Raw genomic sequence first — 17,225 nt, 5'->3', positions numbered from 1 at the left:
TGTGCCCTGGTTGGGCACTTAGGTGAGGAACACCGGAAATCAAGAATCCACTTGTCGGGCTGGGGCTGGGGCTCAGCGGTAGAGTGCTCATTTAGCATGTGCGAGGCCCTGGGTTCGATTCTCAGCACCACATAAAAATAAGTAAACAAATAAAAATATTGTGTCCAACTACAACTAAAAAGTAAATATTAAAGAAAAAAGAATCCAATTGTCCTCCAAAATCCAAGCAAGACTGGAGGCTTGAGTCCCTGAGGGGAGGAGGGGAGGGGGAGAGGTAAACTGGGGGAAGGGGCAAAGGAGAGAAAAGGAAAAAGGAAGAGGGTCCAGAACTCCGCTGTGTCACTATCCCTGCTCAAGGACATTCCTGAGAAGGGGCAGACCTCTCATGGACTGTAGGTGCCAGGGCCTCTCACCTACTTAGAGCCCTTCAGTAGCTCAGCACCCACTGGCTGGAAGTCATGTGCTTTAGCCGGGCTTTTGAGGCCTCAGCTCCTGAACACACTTCTGTCTCTGCTGCTCTCACTTCTTGGAAATGTCCCCTCGTCCTTCTTCCCTTGCCCAGTTCCTAAGATTGTCCTTCCAGACTGCCTTCCAACATCACCTCTGCGGCCAGCAATGCTCCATCTCCTTTCTTCTGTTATCCCACCCCTGTGGGCTCTGAGCCCCTCCTCCTAGACCCCCACAGCCTTTGCACTTCTCTGGGTCACACACCAGGAGAATCAAAGTTCAAGGCCAGCCTGGGCAATTTAGCAAGATCCTGTCTCAAGATAAAAATTAAAAAGGGGTCCGGGTGTAGCTCAATGGTAGGGCACCCCTGTGTAACACACCCACACACACACCTTTCTAAGAGTCTATGTCAGGGCTGGACAGTGGCTCCTAGGGGAAGGAGCCCTCTGGTTCATTTTCATCGCCTGTCACAGCAGCTCTCAGTAAACGTCTGCCACCTCCCTGTGGACCCCTGGGATGCAAATCTTGCTTGTGTAAAGAGAGACTCAACTCCTAACAGAGAAGACCCTCCTTCCAGCTAGCCTCCCTCTCTCCAGCTGCAGAGGCAGCCAGGAACTGTCACATCACGCTGGGCAGGGCCAGGAGCAGGTTTCGGTGTGCGAACCCCACCCTCAGCCTGCTGCACTGGGTGATGTTCAGATTGGGGGTGGGGAGGCAGGGGAGGCTTGGCACAGGATAAGGGACTCCATTGCCCAGCCTGGTAAATAGTCCTGCCTAGAGAGCCTTTAATCTCCATTATCGATCTTTGTCTTTTTTCAGTAAAGATTGACCACTACCAGGTCAGCACAGCTGTGCCCTAGCAGGACAGAACTCGGGGCGCCTTTACAAGGTCACTTCCAAGGACCTGTCCTGGCCGGAAGAACGGCAGAATCAACTGGACCAAGAGAGAGAGGATCTGGGGGTCCGAACACCCACCGACCTCAAGCGGTGGGCCAGACCCCTGCTGCAGGATGCTCTGGCTCCGGGCTCCGACCTGGAGCCGCGGAGGTCGGGCCTCCCGGGGGCGTGGCCTCCCGGGGGCGTGGCCTCCCGGGGGCGTGGCCTCCCGGGGGCGTGGCCTCCCGGGGGTGGGGCTTCTGCCGGGCGAAACCTGCCGGGCTCCTCCTGGCGGAGTCAGCCCCGAGCCGCGCGCTCCCGCCGGAGCTGGCGACTTCACAGCCTCTGTCCCATGGCCGGATCTCCCCGCCGCGCCGCGAGCCGGCGACTGCAGCTGCCCCTGCTGTGCCTCCTCTTCCAGGCTGTCACCATCATCCTCTTTGCCATCTTTGTCCGCTACAACCACGAAACCGACGCTGCCCGCTGGCACTGGGGCAACCTCAGTTACGCGAACAATGAATTTTACTTTCGTTACCCAAGTGAGTGCGGGTGAGGGCGTGGAGGGGACCTGAAGACCCTCCACGCTCCTGGGTGTCTTGGGAGGGAGCTCTTGGGTGCTCAGATCTGTCCCTAGGTGGGCAACCCTCTCGCTGAGATGAAGGGGCCCCGAATTGGAAATAACCCTTTCTCTAGTGCCTGCCAGGTTCCAGGTACTGTGCTGAGGATGGCACATGCCTTCCCATTTAGGCTATGAGACAAAGGTGAGGTTCAGAGAGGTTAAGTGGTTGATTCAGAGACACACAGGAAGAAGTAGGGGAGTTGGGATTTGAATCCAGATCTAAAGCCCCACTTTTAGCCATTCTCTTGCCCCACTTCCCATTTGACCTAACTGGGCCTTCCTAGGCTGTTCCAGAGAATTGGCCTGTTCTAGGGGCTTTGCCCTCACTACAGGAAAGAGAATTTAGCTGGGCAAGAGGTGTGGGGGGTGGGTGGGAGGGGGGGGTGTCGTGGTAGTAATGGCAGGTATTTTTAATTATATATATATATATAAATTTTCATTTGTAGATGGACACAATACCTTTCTTTTATTTATTTGTTTTTATGTGGTGCTGAGAATTGAACCCAGTGCCTCGCACATGCTAGGTGAGCACTCTATCACTGAGCCACAGCCACAGCCCCATGGCAGGTATTTTGTATGAAACCTTCACACCTGGAAGCATCCAAGAGTGGCTGGACTTCAGGCGTCTCTCCCCAGGACCCCAAAATTGGCCCTTCTAAGCCAGAGAGAAAATGACATAAGCAGCTACCAGCTAACCACAGAGCAGTAACCCCAGACATCCAATGAAGGCATGGGAGGGGCATTACCCATCACCCATCTTGTGAGTGACAGAGCTGGAACTAGGCTTAGGCATCCTAAGCTCCTTGTACCAAAGGCCACTTGCCTACTGACAAGGTTCAGAGGGGGAGGTTAACCCCCCTCACCACGTAGATGGGGACGGAGCCTGTCCCTTAATGTTGAGTACCCTGCCTTGTAACTCAGGGCCTCAGCCACTTGGAACCAAGACCTGCCAGACTCCATCACAAATGCTTGAGCAGTTCTTTGAGACTCAGTTTTCCCCATCTGAGCAACAGGAAGAAGGATACCTCAGAGTGAAGGTTCTAAACTCCAACAAGGCCCAGGGTGTGACAGTCTCCTATAAAAACATCCAGGCTGTCATTACCCTACTTTCTATATGCAGTGCTGGTGGCAGGCTGTCCCCACCTCACCCTGACCCAGTCCCAGTCAAATGAAGTTCACGATGCTGAGGATAGACAGGTTCAGGTGGAGACTTGGACTTGGGCATGACGCACCAGACCCCCAGCCACCCTAGGCAGAAGGGGCTACGGTTCCTCACTCCCCACATTTTGTCCCCAGCCTCGACTGGAAAAGATGAGCCATGGAAGCTGGGATCAAAAGCAGGGACCTGGCTGGGCATGGTGGCACCTGTAATCCCAGCAATTTGGGAGAATGGCAAGTTCAAGGCCAGGCTGCAGAACTTAGTGAGATCCTGTCTCAGAATAAAATAAAAATGCTGGGGGTGTCCAGAGGTAGAGCACCCCGGTTCAATCCTCAATACTGGGGCGGGGGGGGGGGCGACAGGTCTGAGGGGCTGTCTGCCATGGGCCCACCACTTGCTTCTCCTGTAGATGTCACACAAGGCCTGGAAGCCCTGCCTGTTCCCAAGTTCTGCCTGGAATCCATCCTTTTCCCCGGCTGCTGCAGGACTGGGCTCTTCTACGACACTGGGATTCCTACCTCTTTTTCTGCCCCAGGTTTCCATTCTGGTGGACTTTGACCTTGCAGTGGGGGAAGGTCAGGCTGGAGGGAGGTGTGAAGTCCCTAGAGCCTGGGGCTTTGAAGAGCCGGTTCTCAGCTGTCCCAATGTCCATGGGAAAGGGTCAGGGTCAGGGGGAGGTGTAACCACCGCTTTGATGAAAGGAAGTCCTGAGCTGCTGATGAGCTCCAGGACTGCCAATGTCAAGGGCATGTCCACTCCCAGGGGTCTCTTTGTATCTGTAACCTGGGCCCTCAGAGCCTATCTGGTCAACCCCTCTCAGATGTGGGGAGAGAGCCAGAGAGGTCCTGGGACCTGCCTGAGATCACACAGCAAGCTATAAAAGGAGCCAGTCTAGCACCAGTTCTCTGGACCCTCATCCACAGCCTTTCCCCAACCCTGCAGGCCTTTCAATCCACAGGACTAAGGATGGAAAATAAGAAAGGAGTCCAGGCCGCACAGGCCACAGAAGGAACAGGAGAAAGCAAGCGATATGGGGGCTGGGCTGGGGCTCAGCGTAGAGCGCTCACCTAGCACATGTGAGGCCCTGGGTTCCATCCTCAGCACCACATAAAAATAAATAAATAAAGGTATTGTGTCCACTACAACTAAAAAAATGAATATTAAAGAAAACAATATGGATGATCTGTTTTATAATTTTATTATTTTTTAATTTTAGCCAGTACAACTTTAGACACACCCGAGATCCTACCTATGGGAAGAGGGATTTAGGAGAGGTGGGAGCAAGCAGGGCACTGGGACACATGTCTATAATCCCAGCTGCGGGAGGCCGAGGCAAAAGAATTGCAAGTTCAAGGCCAGCCCAGGAAATTTAGCAAGACCTTCAGCAACTTGGGAAGACCCTGTGTCAAAATAAAAAATAAAAAGGGCTGGGGACATGGCTCAGAGGTGGAGCACCACTGGGTTCCAAAAGTACCCCCTCCCAAAAAAAAGAGGGGGGGGATAGGGTAATGTGACCAGGACCAGAGTGCCTTGTGACCTCTTCTGGGAGAATACAGCTCCTTGATCTCCTGAGGGTAGGTGTGCTGGAGTGGAAATGGTAGAAGTTGGCCTCCTGGGTCCTCCCTCCCTGCTCCCCACCCCCTTGTATATACCTTTTTAAATTCACACTTTATAGATGATGTAACAGAGGCTTAAGAGAGGCTAAGTGTTTTGTCCAAAGTCACAGGTCAGGGGGTGGCCAGTGGGTGGGGAGGCTGGAATTTAAGTCTGACTTTGTCAGATGCTTAAGGCCCAGCTTTAACTGTCACCTTGCCCCATCTTTGTGATAGAAGTCACCTAGCTGGGTTGGGGAGAGGCAGTAAGGGAAGGGTGGAGAGCAATCAGAGCTCTGGAGGCCTCTTACCTTCTCTAACCAAAGATTGCTTGGGGCTGGGCACATACCTATAATCCCTGCAATTTGAGAGACTGAGGCAGGAGGATCACAGGTTCAAGGCCAGTCTCAGCAACTTACTGAGGCCTTGAGCAATTTAGCAAGACTCGGTCTCAAATAAAAAATAAAGGAGGCTGGGGATGTGGCTCAGTGGTTGAGTGCCCTTGGGTTCAATCCCTGGTGCAAAAAAAAAAAATTGCTTGGGTTAGGGAGGGGTAGGCTGCACCCCACCTCACACAGAAAGGAATGTTGGGAGGCCTTATCTGTCCTCCTGCCTTCAACCGGAATAGCCCTTCACCCACCAGAGCTCAAGGAGAAGCTGTGTCTGGAACAGCCCCCAGGGAGGGCGTTCCTTGATGTTTAGACTACAGTTGAAAGACCAAGGATCGAGTTATGATTCCAAACAAGCCTGAGTAAGGAGTTCTAAACATCGTCACCATTCAAGACAAGTTCTGGAGTGGTTTCTTGTATGAATGTGCTGGAGCCCCGCCCCCCATTATCTTGTCCTTGGGAACAAGAACAGACATGGCCTCTTCTATACTATTTGTACAAGGAGAAAAGAAATCAGGCTGCGAGGCTTAGGAAAACTAGGCTGGAGGCTGAGGTCTACGTGTGGCTTCCTTCTGTTGGGTTGTGAGTTCTGGGTGACCTCAGGGGGGCTGGAGAAGCAGTGCAGGGTTGGGGACATAGTGAGGCCAGGAGGTCTCCAGCCCCTCACTCCCTTGGCTACTGGCATTGGCAGCCAAGCTGCAGACCTCCAGTTCCAGCTCAGGCTCAACCCCCTGTTTACAAAACTATTTCTTATGCAACATTAAATATAGCACTTTTTTAAAAAAAAAAAGCATAAAAACCAGGTGTGGTGGATACACCTCCCCAGCTCCCGGGAAGCTGAGGCAGGAGGATCACAAGTACCAGGCCAGCCTGGACAACTTAGCAGGACCCTGTCTCAAAATAAAATTTAAAAAGGGCTGAAGATGTAGCTCAGTGGCAGAGCCCTTGCTTAGCATGCATGCACAAGCACCTGGGTTCTGTCCTAGTACCGCAAAAGAAAAAAATTAAAAAGCATAAAAGTCAGCTTCTCTCAAAGTTATTGATTGCATTACAAAATTCTATAACAATTTTCCAGCTTGTGGATACCTCTTCAGATTAAATAACCAAAAAAATTTTTCCTATTGTAATCTAATTTTTCTATAAGAGATTTGGGGTCACTTACAACCAAAATGTGTGTAAGATGAATATGCCTGATCTAAGATGTTTTGAACTTTATTATATGTAGGAGGCGAAAGTATCTTGGGATGTGACTCAAGTCTAAAGAAATTCCTTTGTTTCATATATACCTTTATACACATAGCCTGAAGGTAATTTCATACAGTATATTTGTACAGTAAATTTAGTGTACCTGTATTTTTTTTTAAACCAGGGATTGAACCTAGGGATGCTTAGCTGCTGAGTGACATCCCCACCCCTTTTTATTTTTTATTTTGAGACAGGGCCTCACTAGGTTGCTGAAGCTGGCTTTGAACTTTTGCTCTTCCTGCCTCAGCCTCCTGAACTGCTGGGAGGTGCCACCAAGCCCAGCGTGTGGCAGCATTTTGACTGTGACCCATCGGATGAGGTCATTGTGGAATTTTCCTAAAGAATATTTAAAGCAAATGCAATGACAGCATTTATGATGCTCTTTCTTTAGTTTTATTATTATTATTATTATTATTATTAAAGCCAAAAGTATAGCTTGACATCTCCACCGACACAGACCCAAGATAAAGAGAATAGGACCAGATGAGGTGACGAAATGTCTAAGTTGCTTCAAACCCTATTTAGAAGTTGATGTGGGGAAGAGGTAAGAGAACAAATTAATACTAATTACTTAATGATGATTTGTAGTTCTCTTATTTTTGATATCACTGTGTATTATTTTTATTAGCTTAGCTTTTTATGCCGGGAGATACAGAATAGAAAGTGAACAGAAGAGGCCCCCGATCTTCCTGTCAGAAAACCCACTAGTACTCTGAAAGTTCAAGTCATTCATCTATAAAGTTAAAATATTCAGACTATACAAAGAAACAACCAAAAAAGTAAATCTGGAGAACACCTGTAAACTCAGCCTCTTGGGAGGCTGAGGCAGAAGAACTGCAAAGTGAGGCCAGCCTGCCTCAAACTAAAAAAATAAAAAGGGCTGGAGATGGGGCTGGGGCTGGGGCTCAGTGGTAGAGCACTTGCCTAGCACGTGTGAGGCACTGGGTTCGATTCTCAGCACCATATAAAAATAAATAAGTAGAATAAGGGTATTGTGAAAAAACTCTTTAATAAAAAGGGGCTCGAGATGTAGCTCAGTGGTAGAGCCCCCCTGGGTTCAATCCCTAGTCAAAAAAAAGTAAGCTCCTCCCTCCTCCTGTCTCCATATCAGACAGCTCCAGGGGATTCTGTCTGTTGAAGTTGTATGTTACAAGCAGCCTTGCCCCTCCCTCAATTCCTTTTCTCTGAAGTAATCTATGTTAACAATTTAAAGCTAGTCACCAAATTATTTTTAGTTGTAGATTCTAAAGGAATAGGGATGGTGGTTGGAAATTAAGAAGGACTTACCAATAGAGTTGAAAAGAAACCAAAGCGGAAGAGAATTTAGAGCCCTGGAGGGGCCAGGGCTGCTGCAGGAAAGAACGGGGTGCACACTGGACTTTCAACTAGTTAGCTATAAAATGAGTAGGGGCAGAGAATGAGAAAATTCTTACAGCAGAAGATTCTAGTCCCTTGCTCTGACATGGGGGCATCAAGGACGGTCTGGGTCCCACTGCTCCAAGCTGGCCGGCTCTGGGCAGGTGGCTCAGGGCTGGGTGGCCCTGCCACGCCTGGGGAGTTTTATAGGCGTGACTCTGCTTCAAGGCGGCCTTGGCTGGCAGGAGCCAGGGGCAGTGGCAGGGTGGCCCATGGGTTTATGGGGGTGCCCCGGGCGCCGAGGTGCTCACCGCCCCTGGCCTTCGCAGGCTTCCAGGACGTGCACGCCATGGTGTTCGTGGGCTTCGGCTTCCTCATGGTCTTCCTGCAGCGCTACGGCTTCAGCAGCGTGGGCTTCACCTTCCTCCTGGCCGCCCTGGCCCTGCAGTGGTCCACCCTGGTGCAGGGCTTCCTGCACTCCTTGCACGGCGGCCATATCCTTGTCGGCGTGGAGAGGTGGGCAGCGGTGCAGAGAGCGGCGCTCTGGGGTCCCCTGGGCGGCTCCTGCCCCAGAGACACAGTTAAGCCCTTGTCCTTGGAGGCTGGTCCCTGGCCCTGTTTCTGACCCATCAGTTGGTTTCCCCAGGTGTCCTGCCTCGTGTCCTTCCATCCCTGACCCACGACCAGCCCAGCTCACATTTGGGGGCCGCTGTGACCCAAGCGCTCCTAGGGGCAGCGATGGCCTCGCAGAAAGGGGCGGGTTGAGAGGCGCCCTTGGCTGGGTTCTGGTTCTTGGTGGGCTTCGTGGGCCAGTCTACAAGAAGGAGCGAGGCCGTCCCTTGGACCCAGGGGAGAGGTGCCTCCCGCTGGCCCTCCCGGCCGGTGTCCGAAGCCCCTCTCCCGCCCTCTCCCCCGCGCACCAGCATGATCAACGCCGACTTCTGCGCGGCCTCGGTGCTCATCTCCTTCGGGGCCATTCTGGGCAAGACGGGGCCTGCGCAGCTGCTGCTCATGACCCTGCTGGAGGTGGCGCTGTTCGGGATCAACGAGTTCGTGCTCCTCAACCTCCTGGGGGTGAGAGTCTGCAGGAATGGGTGAGGGTGTTGGGGTGGCCAGCGCCAGGCTCTGAGCTGGGCGAGCTGCCGGGCAGGGCGGGCTGCCTCTCCACCTGCGCTCCTTCTCCCCAGGTGAGGGATGCGGGCGGCTCCATGACTATCCACACCTTTGGAGCCTACTTCGGGCTGTTCCTGTCCAGGGTCCTCTACAGGCGCCAGCTAGAGAAGAGCAAGCACCGCCAGGGCTCCATCTACCATTCGGACCTCTTTGCCATGATTGGTGAGGCCTCCTGTGACGGATGCCATTCAGGGGCTGGTTCCAGATCCCCCTGATCTGGGATGGAGGAGACCAGCTCCAGGCGAAGTCTTAGGGTGCTGCCTACGGTCCTTGGCTTTCTAGCTGGGAACTCTTCCCACTTGGAATCTGCTCTTTTTATTGCAGTACTGGGGATTGAACCCAGGGCTGCTCTACCACTGAGCCACATCCCCAGCCCTTTTTATGTTTTGAGACAGGGTTTCTCTAAGTTGCTGGCCTTGAATTTGTGATCCTCCTGCCTCAACCTGCAAAGTCACTGGGATTACAGGCATGCACCAGTGCCTGTTCTTTGTCTTTATGTGTGTGTGTGTGCATGCGCTCCTGGAATAGAACCCCAGGAGTGCCTAACCACTGAGTCACACCCCCAGCCCTTCTTATTTTTTTATTTTGAGCAGCATTTCACATAGTTCCTTAGGCCTTCACTACGTTGTGAGGCTGGCCTCCAACTTGCAATCCTCCTGCCTCAGCCTCAAAAGTTGCTGGGATTACAGACATGTACCACCATGTCCAACCGCTCATCATTCTTAATGGTTTTATGACATTCTTAGAACTGAGACCTGGGGTACCTACCTGGCTCAGATCTATCCCAAGGACCCCCTTTTTTGTCTTTTTTTTTTTCAGTACTAGAGATTGAACCCAGAGATTGAGCTGCACCCCCCAGTCCCATTTATTAATTTATTTATATTGGGGATTGAACCAAGGCATGCTTTACCACTGAGTTACATCCCTAGTCTTTTTAATTTTTATTTTAAGACAGGATCTCACTAAGTTGCTGAGGCTGGTTTGGAATTGGTATCCTCCATCCTCAGCCTCTGAGTTGCTGGGATTACAATCGTATACCACCATGCCCAGTTTTCCAGGGGCCTTTCTAAATCTACCTCCGTCTTGTTTCAGATCTTCGAGGGCCCCCACAACCACACATTAGAAACAAGACCCTCATTCTGGCATACAGCCCCCCAGTCTGCTCACTCACCCTCCCCTGTATTGGCTCCAGCTGAGCTGCATTTGAGGGGGTCTGGTTTCCTGCAGATCTCCACCTCTGCCTGCCCCCTGCTGCTGTCTTCCACCCACGAGGGCTTTCCCCCCTAGCATCCCTGCAAGCCCCTGCACTGTCAGGCAGGGTAGGAGGAATCTTTGCTTCCCCCAGCGAGCAGTAGGGCTGGTCTGGGGGCCCTGTGCCTCTGTTCCTCTCTGTGCATTTACAAACTGCACAATCAGCAGAGGACATCCATGTTATTTTTCATAGAAGGCATTGAACAGGGCCTGCAGTGCCTATTTTTACATTTAAAAAGAGACTGGACTACCGGGCAAGATGGCACCTGTAATCCCAGCAGACCAGAGGATTGTCAGTTCAAAGCCAGCCTCAGCAATCCGTGAGCTACTGAGGGATGTGGCACAGTGGTTAAGTGCCCTTGGATTCAACCCCTGATACAAAAAAAGAAAAAAAGAAAGAAAAAGAAGAAAAAAAAAAAAAAGACTTGTTTTGAGAGACACATGCCTATGATCCCAGTAATTTAGGAAACAGGTAGGAGGATTACAAGTTCAAGGCTAGCCTGGGCAAATTAGCAAGACCCTGTCTCAAAAAAAAAGACAGGGGCCAGGGTGCTAAGGATGTAGTTCAGTGGTAAAGCACGCCTGGGTTCAATCCCTAGTACTGAAAACAAAGTATTTGTATTTTGTATTTCTTGCCCCCCTCTGGGTTTGTTGTGAAATAGACAGCTGTAATCTCCTTGACCTTTGAGACCCAGATAAGCTTGGCCTCAAGTCCAAAGGCTACCCCAGGATTCCCAGGCATTCTCAGACCTCTGCCTCCTGGCTCCTGGCTGTTAGCGTCTAGGTCATTGAGGCAGGACCCTGGTCCCTGCCTCCACTGTCCCCCAGTCTCCATTAGAGACAGCCCATGTGAGTGTGGTCCATTTGACCCCAGTCCGTGGGGCTGCAGGGAGCAGTTCCACCCAGCAGGCTCCTCAAGACTAAGGGACAGTCCTGAAGCCGCTTACCTGGCTGGCCCACCCTGCGGGGGCCTCCGCCATCTCCCGCACCTTGTCCCTTGGCTCTTCCCCCCTCTCCCTACAGGATGGTGCATGAACCTCACACATGATTCTGACCCCAAAGGCCCAGGACATGCATTACTGAGCAGACAGGCCATGCCGGGTCCACCTTCTCTAGGAGGTGGCTGAGGTTCTAAAACAAATTGTTTTCCTGATATCAGGCACCCAGAGTAATGCCTCATGTGCAGTAACCTTTGTCTTTATTCTCCTCTGTTGTTTTTTTTTTTGTACCAAAGATGCTTAACACAACTGAGCACACCCCCCAGCCCTTTTTAATATTTTATTTAGAGACAAGGCTTCTCTGAGTTGCTTAGGGCCTTGCTAAGTTGCTAAGGTTGTCTTTGAACTCATGATCCTCCTCCCTCAGCCGGGAGAGTTGCTGGGATTACAGGCGTGTGCCACCATGCCTAGCTCCTCTCCTTTTCTGATACTTTAAAAAATAAAATAAAACGGGCTGGGTATGTGGCTCAGTGGTAAAGTGCTTGGCTAGCATGTGTGAGGCCATGAGTTCAATCCCCAGCACCATCAAAAACATAAATAAATAAAATAAAACACTCAGATAGGCACACCTGTAATCCCAGCTACTCAGGAACCTGTGAGGCAGAAGAATCACAAGTTCAAGGCCAGCCTGGGCAATTTAAAGAAACCCTGTCTCGAAATAAAATAAAATTTTAAAAAAAGAGGGCTGGGAATGTAGCTCAGTGGGAGAGTGCCCCTGGGTTCAAGCCTCACTATCAACAAGGCAAAACACACACACACACACACACACAAAAAAAAAAAAACTCAATGTTCTGTGGCTTGCAATCACGTAGTCCCCAGTACCCTTCAATAGATACCATTTTTTGAGTTTTTTTTTTTTTTTTTTAAGGGTTGGGGGTGCAGGTGGTACTGCGGATTGCACTAGGCACAAGCTTTACCAATGTACTGCACTGTCATTACATTACATTACAATGTACTGTACTGTCAGCCCTTGTCAAGCACTTACTACCTGCTAGGCCATGGCCTGTGTTTATCTGCACCATGTCCTCGAATCCTCACTTTATGCGGAGGTATTATCAGCCCCACCTGCAGAGGAAACAGGCTGCAGAGCAGGTGTCTTGTCTGAAGTTACCGTCTCCCACCATGAGGGGGAGCCCTTCGTTTTCTCTCACTCTGCCTGGCTGCCCATCATTTAGGAACCATCTTCCTGTGGATCTTCTGGCCTAGCTTCAACTCTGCACCCACTGCGCTGGGGGACACGCAGCATCGGACAGCCCTCAACACGTACTACTCCCTAACGGCCAGCACCCTCAGCACTTTTGCTTTGTCTGCCCTCATCAGTGGGGACGGGCGGCTAGACATGGTATGGGGAGAAGGCCTTGAGGGACAACCTACCAGGGGGAAGAGAGACTCTGCAGGGAAGTCTCCATGGAAACAAGCATAGGGGGGCTGTATCCACCCTGGTGGTGGTGGGGGGTCAGAATAGGAGACTATGAAAGCAGGAGAGTTAGAGGTTAGATGGCAGAGGGACTTCCGGAGCAGTAGATGTCTTGTGGAGGGGTTGTGTTGAGTGTGGGTGGATAATTTGAAAGGGTCTCCAATGACCTGTCCCTCCCTGTTCCCTTAGGTCCACGTTCAGAATGCAGCACTGGCCGGAGGGGTTGTGGTGGGGACGTCTGGCGAAATGATGCTGACCCCCTTTGGGGCTCTAGCAGCTGGTTTCTTGGCAGGGACTGTCTCCACGCTGGGGTACAAGTTCTTAACGGTACAGCTGCCTCTCTGGCCTGGGCAGAGCATGGTGTCACTTTCCTCCCACCTCCCCAGCAGGCCCAGAGTGGAGGTGGGAGGGGACAGGAGTCTGATTATTTATTCTGTCCTCCCTCAGCCCGTCCTTGAATCCAAACTCAAAATCCAAGACACATGTGGTGTCCACAACCTCCATGGAATGCCGGGGGTCCTGGGGGCCCTTCTGGGGGTCCTTGTGGCTGGACTAGCCACCCATGATGCTTATGGAGATGGGTGAGTTTCCCCCCAATCCACAGCTGACATTATCCCTCTGGAATGCCCTCTGTCACTCTGTTCCTCTGTGTCTATTTTCACCCATCCATCTTCTGTCTACCCACCCATCCACCCACCCATCCACCCACCCATCCACCCATCTATCCACTCACCTATCCAGCCATCTACCTACCCCTCCATCCACCCATCCATTCATCCACCTACCCACCCACTATCCACTCACCCACCCACCCATCCACCCATTTATCCACTCACCCATCCATCCATCCACCTACCCCTCCATCCACCCATCCACCTACCCACCCACTATCCATTCACCCACCCACCCACCCATCCACCCATTTATCCACTCACCCATCCAGCCATCCACCTACCCCTCCATCCACCCATCCATCCACCTACCCACCCACTATCCACTCACCCTCCCACCCACCCATCCAGCCATCCACCTACCCACCCATCCACCCACTCACTCACCCATCCACCCACCTTCCCACCAACCATCCATCCATCCATCCATCCACCTACCCACCCATCCACCCACCTACCCACCCATCTATCTACCCACTCATCCACCCACCCGCCCATCCACTCACATTATGGGAGCCAAGGAAACTGGAGTGAAAAAGACCAATCCAGGCACTGTCCTGGTCAAATGCAACAGGAGGTCATTAAACAAATGATTTCAAGAGTATGGAGTGTTATTAAAGGGTCAGTAAGACGTAATGACCCTTGGGATCTGTTTTTGCCCATCGGGACTAAGAGGAGAGGTGGGCAAAAATGACCTTGGACTGAGCCTTGAAAGGTGTGTGTCTGTTCCATGTGAGGGGTGGAGTTGCAGGTTGTGGCCTGGTTAAGCCAAGGTCTGAGGTGAGCCTGCCTAAGGGGCTTCCCGGAAGCCCTCTGGCTGCTCGGCTGTCCACCGATGGGACCTGCCCTTATCCTTGCTGCATCCTTGTCTCTCACCCCTGCTTCTTCACAACCTGGTCTCCCTGCAGCCTGGAGAGCGTGTTCCCACTCATAGCCGAGGGCCAGCGCACTGCCAGATCTCAGGCCATATATCAGCTCTTTGGCCTGTTGGTCACACTGGTGTTGGCCATTGTGGGCGGGAGCCTTGGAGGTGAGTGGTCTTGGATGGCGGTGGGGGGGACACTGGTAGGAGCTCCAAGGACTCAAGAACAGGAGAGGGAGTCTGGAGGAAGGGCCACTGAGTCCCTTGTCCCTGGCATTTAATTCATTTGCTCACAGATACTTACTGAGTGTCCAACTTATGCCAGAGGTCAGGTGGAGGGGTCAGGGTAACCTCCTTAGAGCGGGGGATTACAAATGGCTCTTGCTCCCTCCTGGTGTCAGGGAGGCTGGGGAGCTGGGTGCCACTGAGTTTCCCTCTTGTCCTGCCGGCTCCCTTGTGCTGCTCCCTGGGGCCACTAGAGGGCAGCCCAGCCTCAGGCTGAGGCCCAGCAGGGGCAGGCTCATCTATCCCCAGGCAGAGACCTGGAGGGAAGAGGCCGGCTCACCATTAGAATGGAGGTTTCACAAAAACCTTTGGCTAGAGGTACACCGCCCTTGGTCCCAGGTCAGGCAGTCCTTCCCGATGTCTGACCTTAAAAATAATTCCTCATTCAGGAATTATTTCTTTCCTGCTCTCACCCCAAGATTTTCATTCTCTAGGTTCAGTTCATTCATGTAAGAACTGATTTACAGCATACTCCTTTTCTTCTCTTATGTGGGAGGCCACCGAAAACGCAGTGGCTCATGACAGAATAATAATTTGGTCAGCCCCTTACCAGCTGCAAACTTGAGCATATGGCTGAGTTTCCCTGAGCCTTGGTCACGTTGTCTGAAATGCAGGGATAAGATCCACCGCACAGGGCTGTGGTGGTTTCTCAGGAAGCTCATGGCACATCAGTAGGTGCTTAAAAACTGCAGCTGTGGTTTTCCTGTGCCAGGTGCCAAGTTGACCTCATGCCTCCAGCCCCCTTGTGCCCTTGGGGCGCTGAGTGGCAACCTCTCCTGGGGGCTGGGGTTAGAGAAGACTCACGTGTCCTTCCCTCCCACCACCAGGGCTCCTGCTGAGACTGCCCTGCCTGGATGCCCCCCCAGACTCTGAGTGCTATGAGGACCAGATCTACTGGGAGGTGAGGCAGTCACAGCCCTGGACCCCAGGCCTTCATGCCCTTTGACCTCCTGTGCTCCCCACTGCCCCTTGCTCCTTTGTCTGCCTCTCTCCACTGGCCAACAGCCCTGAGCTGTGGCCTGCAGCTCCCTGGAGCTCTCTCTTGGTCCCCTTCCTGCCTTCCAGGTGCCTGGAGAGTATGAGAATGAAGCCCAGGGACCCCTGAGTGTGGAGGAGCCAGACACTCGGGCCTAACCAGCTGCCAGCCCTTGAGAGGATATTCTCTTTTTAGAAGATGATGGCGGGGACTGGGGCTGTAGCTAGTGGTAAAGAACATGCTTAGCATGTGCCACACCCTGGGTTCAGTCCCCAGCATCCCCTGTCTACACACACACACACACACACACCCCGGAAGATGTCCTTTAGAAGGTCTGGAGGGGGTGCAGGGACAGGAGGGAATTGGGTGGGGGAAGCCTGGCCAGCTGACCCACCCCACTGCCCTACCAGCCCACACATGGGTTAGAAGAAGCCAAAGTGAGAACAAGTGCCTGCCAATCCTTTGGGCCAGTGTCACTCAGTTCCAGTGAAACCTAGGCCAGGCTCAGTGCCCTGGGGTAATAAACACCACCCTCACCAAGGATTCTGACTCCTTTTATTGGTGTCCTAGGAACATGGGAAGTTCCTCTTCCCTCTAACTCACAGCACTAGAACCTAGAAGAAAGGAAAAGATCCTAGTGGTGAAAAAATCCTTCCTCCCTGGGTCCATTGATCTCTTTCTAGGAGGTCACGTCTTAAGAGACAGAGCCTTGGCCTGGGCTTGTGTCTCCAGGGACAGGGAGAGCCTGTGTCTGTTCCAGCACAGCTCAGCTGTCACTCTGACCCTCAACTGGGGTGGCCTCTGAGCAGAGCAGGACCAGGGGGCCCTCATGGGAACGCATTGCCTTCCCCTTAAGCTGTGTGACACCAACCCTCAGAAACTGCAGGCAGCCATCACTAGGTGCCACCTTATGCTTCTGTCCTGAAACTGAGGAGTGAGGACAGGAAGGGCCTTGGGTCCTATGGGTCTGTGGCACTGGACAAGAAAGGTGGGCCAGGGCCTCCTGTAGCCTGAAGTTATTCGACCACCAGGGGGCGCTCCAGATCCAGCAGAGGAAGAAGCCGTCTTCCTGGCTACCATTCTGTGGTTCTCCACCAAGAATTCATACCTTTTTTGAGCTCCCACCCTCTCCCCATTACATGTCAGGCAGAGGCCGGGGGTTTCAGGACTCTCACCCTGTAGAGAATCCGTCCTTCCAGTACGCTGACATCCCCTTCCCAACACTGAACGGGGGACCTTGCCTCCTTTGCCCCAGCCTCCCCTGACCCCTGATGGCTGGGGTAGGTGTGTTGGGGGTGAAGATCCCTGGGCTGAGGCAGGAGACTGACTCCTGAGATTGCACAAAGGTCTTCTGTCACTGCCAGCCCCTGCTGGGAGAGAAGGAGCGAGTCTGGGAGAGCTGAGACCTCATCTCCCATTCCACCATGTCTCAGCTCCCAGCTCCGCATGGGTAGAGGCCCAGCACGTTCACCCATCTTGGCCGCAAAGCTCCAACAGAGATCTGAAAGAGGACTTCCCGGGGGCAATTTAAGTGTAGGATAGCCCCCGCCCTTGCCCAGCCTCTTCTGGGTAGGGAAAGAGATGGATTTTATTTATTCTTGACATCAACATTTTATAGCCTTACCTTGTCCCTTAACTGATGGTTCCATTATTTTTAATATTTGTAGCTATAGATAGACATAATACCTTTGTTTTATTTTTTGAATATTTTTGTTAGTTGTGGATGGATGCTTATGTATTGATATGTGGTGCTGAGAATCTGACGCGGTGCCCCACCATGCTAGGGAGCCACCACCACCCCTGAGCCACCACCCCAGCCCTGAATGGTTCCTTCTTGGTTACAACCAAGCCTGTTCTTTCAGGCACCTCCAACTGAGGTGAACCACCCATCTTGATCCAGGAAGTCTTC

The 17,225-nt window shown here is 52.3% G+C and overlaps 1 protein-coding gene across 1 annotated transcript; it reads left to right on the top strand.

Annotated features, from left to right (window-relative positions):
- The first annotated feature begins 1,591 nt into the window (after positions 1-1,591).
- Positions 1,592-15,859, top strand: Rhbg (Rh family B glycoprotein). The gene is made up of 10 exons (XM_046421831.2): positions 1,592-1,862; positions 8,013-8,199; positions 8,607-8,757; positions 8,871-9,018; positions 12,281-12,447; positions 12,712-12,849; positions 12,970-13,103; positions 14,102-14,223; positions 15,168-15,241; positions 15,406-15,859. Exons 1-10 carry the CDS (start codon positions 1,676-1,678, stop codon positions 15,472-15,474), a joined length of 1,377 nt encoding a protein of 458 aa, XP_046277787.1. The 5' UTR covers positions 1,592-1,675; the 3' UTR covers positions 15,475-15,859.
- Positions 15,860-17,225: the final 1,366 nt, after the last annotated feature.

Source organism: Marmota monax, unplaced genomic scaffold, assembly GCF_021218885.2.
Source record: "Marmota monax isolate L192 unplaced genomic scaffold, Marmota_monax_Labrador192_F-V1.1 WCK01_AAM20220418_F8-fsc00108, whole genome shotgun sequence".
In the NCBI taxonomy this organism is placed as follows: domain Eukaryota; kingdom Metazoa; phylum Chordata; class Mammalia; order Rodentia; family Sciuridae; genus Marmota; species Marmota monax.
This window is presented reverse-complemented; position numbering and strand designations above follow the sequence as displayed.

What these genes read in the sequence shown, in the direction of transcription:
- Rhbg (XM_046421831.2), top strand. Translation starts at nt 1,676, where the DNA reads ATGGCCGGATCTCCCCGCCGCGCCGCGAGCCGGCGACTGCAGCTGCCC. An exon ending in GGGACGGGCGGCTAGACATG is followed by an intron (nt 12,448 to 12,711) that starts GTATGGGGAGAA and finishes CTGTTCCCTTAG; the next exon opens with GTCCACGTTCAGAATGCAGC. An exon ending in AGGACCAGATCTACTGGGAG is followed by an intron (nt 15,242 to 15,405) that starts GTGAGGCAGTCA and finishes CCTGCCTTCCAG; the next exon opens with GTGCCTGGAGAGTATGAGAA.